The following is a 6,362-nucleotide window of genomic DNA, read 5'->3' as shown; positions in this document are numbered from 1 at the left end:
GTGAAATTATACTAATAAATTTTGTATTCGTTTATATTTGTAATCCTAATAGTAATTTTTATATTTATACCATGATGATGAAAATTCTCATTTAATATTAAATATACGTATTTGTATTTTTTCAATATTATTGTAAAAAATAATTTTACTATTCATATATGTATGTTTCATAATACAGAACTGAAAAGATTATATTTACATGTTCATTCAATATGGGAAGAGTATCATTCTAAAATCTTCATTCTAACATTTGTATGATCGAAGAATATTTTATATACCACCAATTTATATACAGCATATAATGATTGATATGCCTATTGTATTGTGTAATTAAGAGGTAGAAAAAATATTTTGTATACCAATGATCCGCAAACTTTTTAATTAAAAGGTGTGGCCAGTTCGCTAAGAGATCATGATGCTGATTTTATAAATGTGAAAGGCGAAAAGAAAATGAAGCGTTAAGCGTCCCTTATCCTGTAGATCGTAAATCTAGTCCACATTGTATACAGTGATACAACAATTATATTACAAAGACTTCGTAAAGAAACCGAACGATGTTAATTCAAGCTACGATTATTCAAGCAACATTGTCCGTTTTTATATGAATATTTAATATCGACTATATCTGAAACAAAGAAACGAAGGCGCCGATACTAAATATTTTTACGAAATATTAATCTTTCTCTTAAATATAATTCGATCAAACTGTAAAAACTGATTACCATCATCAGACTGGAAAATGTCATAGCAAATTCTAAATGAACGAGCCAGAGTGATAGTGTCGATGCTTTTGGTTTTAAGAAATTCAACCTACGAGTCTCGTTCTTCGTTTTTTAAGACCACATACATTGGCACAAAAATTTATAATTTCTTCTGACAATTGACTGTTTAAGAGATATATGTGTGAATGAATAAATACGTGTATGTACATTCGCATAACATACATGAACATGTACACATGCATTTATTTGTTTCACTTAGAGTACGTTTCCTTTTAGCATTTGTATTTAAGCGCCACGAATATGCGATAATAATAGTTCATGTTACAATAGACATGTTCGTCTAACGAACTGTATTTATATCTCTTGTATGCTCTTCCCGCTTTTCAGATACAGCTGTTTTTACCGCACGTCAAGTGTGAAAATCTCTAAGAAATAACATAGATAATATACGAATAATGAGAAGTGATAAGAGGATAGCTTGAAAATTTACTTCTTGGTTGTATCGTTTATCTTTTTCTTGCAGTATTATAATAATAATAACAGGTTTAAGGAAATTGTAATTATCAAAAACTAATACAAAACTAACGTCTCGTGTAAGGAATATCTCGTTCAATCACGGTTGAATCTGTTTGATTTAGAATGCAATAGATAATCTTCTGCTGGTTTTATTGCATTATTTAAAACAATTTGTATATTACTTATTTTATGTCTTATGATCGTACGTTGATTCACGTAACAAATATTTGTCATAACGCCGATGCGATGATGAATAATTGACTTGGTATATTATTGATAAATATTATTACACGAAATACGTTTATATCACATTACGTCTTGGGATGTATAGAAACGACTGACTCTCGTGCAGTTTGTCATAATAATTCATAAGTACGAAAGATTAGAATATCGTGTATCCGAATACTTTTCCTCTACAATTTTTTATATGCATTTACAATTTTATAAATGCAAAGGATATGATCGATTTGTCTAAATAGTCTAGACATACATTTTTCAGCTTATATGCTAGTATCTAAATCTCTGTATGATCTAATGCTCAATTTTAAATAATTATAAACTGCATGAGTCAAATGTTTGTATAATTCAATACAATTAATCTTAATTTGTTATATTACATCTGGATTGTAATAACATAATAATAATAACTGCAATATACATACCAGGCATTATAATGTGGAGTGATCTAAGAAAAAGAAACACCGATGCATTCCTCTCAGATAAAATCAAACATTCTGAAAGAGTGTTTCTCCTGTTGGATTTATTCATTGTACATGAACTAATGTTTTCTGATTTCTATTCTGTGTGAGTATGTGTTCGAGAGAATTAATGATAATTGTAAAGGAAAAACGATAGTTTTAATATATCATTTTTATTTAACAAATAAAATATAGATATTTAATAATTTATTCTTTCGGAATGACTATTTAAACAGAATTTTTAAAGATTTTTAAATATTTCCAGATATGATTCTTTTTTATTATTTAAATATTCTATTTTCATTCCATTTTTTATGTACAATGTGAAAGTGAAAGGAAAAGGCGTATTTCAAAAAGTTTGATTGTTTTATATATCCTGAACGTTATATATTTTATAACGAAGGTAAGAACTTCATTGAAAGTATTGCTAGTATAACATTAGAATAATAACGTATATATTATCTTTGTACATTTCCGTTAATGTTGAAATATACGTACGAAATACACTATATCTGTGAGTAAGTGTAAAAAATGTATGGAAGTTTTATTCGTGTGTCATACTCCGCTGTCAGACGACTTTTAACACTTTCGTGTGACTAAGAATTATATGAATAAGTCCGTCTCTCTCTTGCCTCGGTATTTCAACTCATCCAGACTCTAACTCGAGTCATTTTGTACTTTATTTTCTCCATTGACCTAACTTATTTTAGACTCAATCCTCTTAATTTGATATTTCAGCCTGTCAACCAAACACTTCATCTCGTACAGTTTGCCGACCCCTGATTCGATCAGCATGGATCATAATCATCAAGTCAAGGTCATACTAATGTGATACGCTTTCAGCTGCGTTCTCCTCGCCGGCTCTACGTATTTCCAAACTGTGTACTTCTAAATTCTCGACCTATAAGAAACAAAATACGTATGATATCAATGGTCGAAAAAAGATTCTGTACGAATTTTTTTAAAAAGACACATTTGTTAAAAGAAACTGATCGCTGATCATTGCTTGCCTCCTGATGAGGTTCTTTGCCCGATATTTTCAATAATTTCCTTATAAACGGGGCCAGTAACATTGGATCCAATTTTTCAACTTTTTCGGACGAGATCAGGCTCACAACTAGTCCGATGGTCATCGTCACTAAGGCGCCGGTAACGGTGTACCAGAGATAACTGAGACGATACAACGCTAGAGGTTCCCTGAAAAATATTTGTAAAATTATAGAGAGAAAAGTATATAATTAATGTTTTCTTTTAAAAATTTGATTATTACGGAAGAAATTCGTCACCATCCAAAATCGTGTCTGGAGGCTCGAGTAACATTAAGTTTTCTACTTGAGGGAACGAATAATAACATCCTTCCGTGCTGACTGGTTTCTCGTCGAATCTATCGAAACATTTTACGTTGGCCAATATTATAAATAGTCGAGAAGTGGCAAATATTTATTTTAAAATCATTCGATTCGTTATTCTTACTTTATTCTTCCACTAGCAATCGCTGCTTCTGCCGAAAGGCTAATCCAACCCATAAAACCCAAACCAGAAAGGCCACCTATCAGAGCACCCTATATTTCGTACAGAATTATAATATCCCCATTTCCGTTGTTCTTTTATCATTTTCATATTAAATTTTAGCATACCTTGGCATTTACCCAGGGCAATAAAATACCCATGCTAAAAATTCCAAGAGACGGTCCACTGGTAATGGAGGACAAGTTCATAGATAACTGAAACAGACTTTATTTTGACTAATTCTTTAGATTAAATTCTTGCACGTTATACCTGCAATACGTGAGATCCTGTTTTTTCGACGACAAATACTAGCGCCACACAGGTTGCCCCAAGAACAACTACCGTCAGTTTTAATAAAATATCCGCAGCTCTTGGCGAGACGGGCGTTTTCCTAAAGGGTTTAACAAAATCTTCTAACACCACTGCAGCCATCGAATTCAAACCGGTAGATAAAGAACTAAAATAAGGGAATGATTAAATATTGATTTTTTTTTTTTACAATTGATCGTGAATATGAATGATAGAAAGGTTACCTCAATGCTGCACTAAATACTCCAGCGACAAAGAGGCCCGGAAGACCCGGAAATTCATTTAATATGTTCATAACAAGCAATGGTAATAACTGATCCTTAGCACCTGCTAACTACATGAGAAATATATTTTTCTTTTAATATCGGATTATTCTTAGAAATATAGAATACACAAAATAAAAATAATGTAAAAAATTGTAAAATATTCACAGGATGTAAAGTATGAAATGTCAGATGCATGAGTGATATGTTGCAGACGAAATCTTTCTATTACTTCCAGTTCATGATATATTGTGGAATTAGGGTATCAGGGAAGTCGGATCATTACCTTTGTTGTAAGTGGATCACATACATGGTACCAGGCATATATTAACATTCCCGCGTATCCGCATATTCCTATTAAAATCAAGACTCCAACTATAAAGATCCAAAGCGCTCTAAAACATATCCCATTTTGTGCCTTAGATCGTTTAATAGTTTATTTCGGAACTTATACTTTACAAATAAAAAAAGAAAGATTTAAAACAACGGATATACCTTCTAGCTGATTTTAACGTGGGCAATGCAAGATATCTTTGTATCATGTTCTGATTGATAACGGATACTTGCAACCAATGAAAGAAACCACCAACGACGAGAGACCAAATCGTATGCCTCGTAAGAGGACTCCAATCTGCCCTATTCCGAAAATTCGTATAACTTTATTATTGTTCTACTCGCGACCATTATTTTTCTTTTTAACGGTGATATTATATAATGCTCACGTGGGTAATTCGAGTCTTCCAGATTCTAGATTTCTTCTTATTACTACCGAAAATCCACCTACGTCGGATGTTCCCTTAACAACGATTAATATCATAGAGCCAAACATTATGAAGGTCTGAATAAAATCGGTCCATACTACTGCTCGTAAACCACCCTAGTAAAACGCGAATTATTTTGTACATTCTTAAGAGAATAATTTTCGTATCTACGAATTATATATGTCTTACCACACAAGTGTAAAAAATGCACACGATACATACGAACGGAGTGACTACATGTACATTCACTCCAGTAACTGTAAATACGTTATTTTATATGTTAATACTATGTGACTAATTCTATTCAAAATTATTCGGTGTGCATTCAGTACCTTGATTAAAAGCCAACGCTGGTACGTAAATAACAATAGGAAGCCATGTCATCTAAAAAAGAATAAGATATTTTTCTCATCGAAAATTTGAATGAATAAATGAATGAAATTGAACTAGAATAACTCACGATGCCGATCAAGAAAAGTACTGATCCTAATGTTCTGATTTTTCTATCGAAACGTTTTTCGAGATATTCGTATGTGCTTGTAAGCCTGAGTTCATGGAAAATTGGTAAATAGATTCCTGACGTTACAAAACCAACGATGATTACTCCGAAACCAATACACAGGTAACTAACACCGTGTACGTAAACTTCCGTTGGTGTGCCCAATAATGAAATACCTATTATTATTATTATTATTTAATAATAGTTACAGACTGAAGAAATAAAAATAAATTTTGCATAAAAATTGGTATTCGTTGTTATAATTATAATCTAAATATTTTAATGAGAATGCTATCGTTACAAACAGGTAGATAGTTGTTTAGAATTTCAAGCGAACTCCTACCCGATATAAAGCTGGCTATAAGACTCAAACTAACAGGGAACGTCTTCATGTTTCTACCACCCACGAGGTATTCGTCTTCTCCTGATGATTTCTTAATAAAACCGAAATAAATACCAACGAAGCCGCAAGCAACCAACATGAACGCGAAAACTGTATAATCCCATATACCAAAACTTCGCATCATTTCACTGACTTCCTGTACGGTTAGCATGTCTTGCGACCAATTTGGTTGACGATCCTCCATGCTACCTTCTGCGGTTATTTTGTTACAGAATGGAATTTTGTGACTGTTTCAACGCCTTGAGGCGTTTCGAATTAGCTAAATCCTTTTAAGAATGAATAATTGACATCTTTTTAACAATATAAAAATTACGCTTTTATATTTTTAAGTAGCATAGTCAAAAACGGCACTTACCTTAATTTTTATGCTTGATAATTTTTCAGTCCATTAAAACTAATTTATTGAAAAGAACTGTGTACCTGCGAACTTTTATTTTGAGTTTGATACATCTGCGAAGAGTAATTTACAATTTATACAAGAATAAAAATTGCTAAATATAGTTAATATTTTGGACACGCGATATAACATTCAGGGTCAAAATATAATTCTATTCACATTGAATTAAATGATAAATTATTTCAAATTTATGACACGTTCGTTAATATATGGTGTGGAAGGTTGTAATGGATATCACGGAAGACCGGCTACAACTAGCGTGACAGTTCATCTGAAAAGAGGCAG

The 6,362-nt window shown here is 31.9% G+C and overlaps 1 protein-coding gene across 1 annotated transcript; it reads right to left on the bottom strand.

Annotated features, from left to right (window-relative positions):
• Positions 1-2,283: 2,283 nt before the first annotated feature.
• On the bottom strand, positions 2,284-6,359 carry LOC117210087 (sodium-coupled monocarboxylate transporter 1-like). The gene is made up of 15 exons (XM_033452743.1): positions 6,036-6,359; positions 5,621-5,946; positions 5,239-5,453; positions 5,111-5,162; positions 4,968-5,035; positions 4,740-4,894; positions 4,513-4,653; positions 4,304-4,412; positions 3,979-4,088; positions 3,716-3,902; positions 3,574-3,660; positions 3,410-3,498; positions 3,207-3,320; positions 2,947-3,133; positions 2,284-2,837 (listed from the first exon to the last, which is right to left on the bottom strand). Exons 2-15 carry the CDS (start codon positions 5,862-5,864, stop codon positions 2,760-2,762), a joined length of 1,836 nt encoding a protein of 611 aa, XP_033308634.1. The 5' UTR covers positions 5,865-5,946; positions 6,036-6,359; the 3' UTR covers positions 2,284-2,759.
• Between the last annotated feature and the right edge of the window lie 3 nt (positions 6,360-6,362).

This window comes from Bombus bifarius, unplaced genomic scaffold, assembly GCF_011952205.1.
Source record: "Bombus bifarius isolate JDL3187 unplaced genomic scaffold, Bbif_JDL3187 scf7180000008199, whole genome shotgun sequence".
Lineage (NCBI taxonomy): Eukaryota > Metazoa > Arthropoda > Insecta > Hymenoptera > Apidae > Bombus > Bombus bifarius.
Note: the sequence above shows the minus strand (reverse complement) of the source record. Positions and strands in the feature narration are given on the sequence as shown.

Excerpts from the sequence above, each read along its gene's own strand:
- LOC117210087 (XM_033452743.1), bottom strand. The coding sequence starts at position 5,864 with ATGGAGGATCGTCAACCAAATTGGTCGCAAGACATGCTAACCGTACAG. Across the intron at positions 5,036-5,110 it reads AGCGTTGGCTTTTAATCAAG|TTACTGGAGTGAATGTACAT; the intron begins GTACTGAATGCA and ends ACGTATTTACAG. Across the intron at positions 3,321-3,409 it reads ATTGCTAGTGGAAGAATAAA|ATTCGACGAGAAACCAGTCA; the intron begins GTAAGAATAACG and ends ATGTTTCGATAG.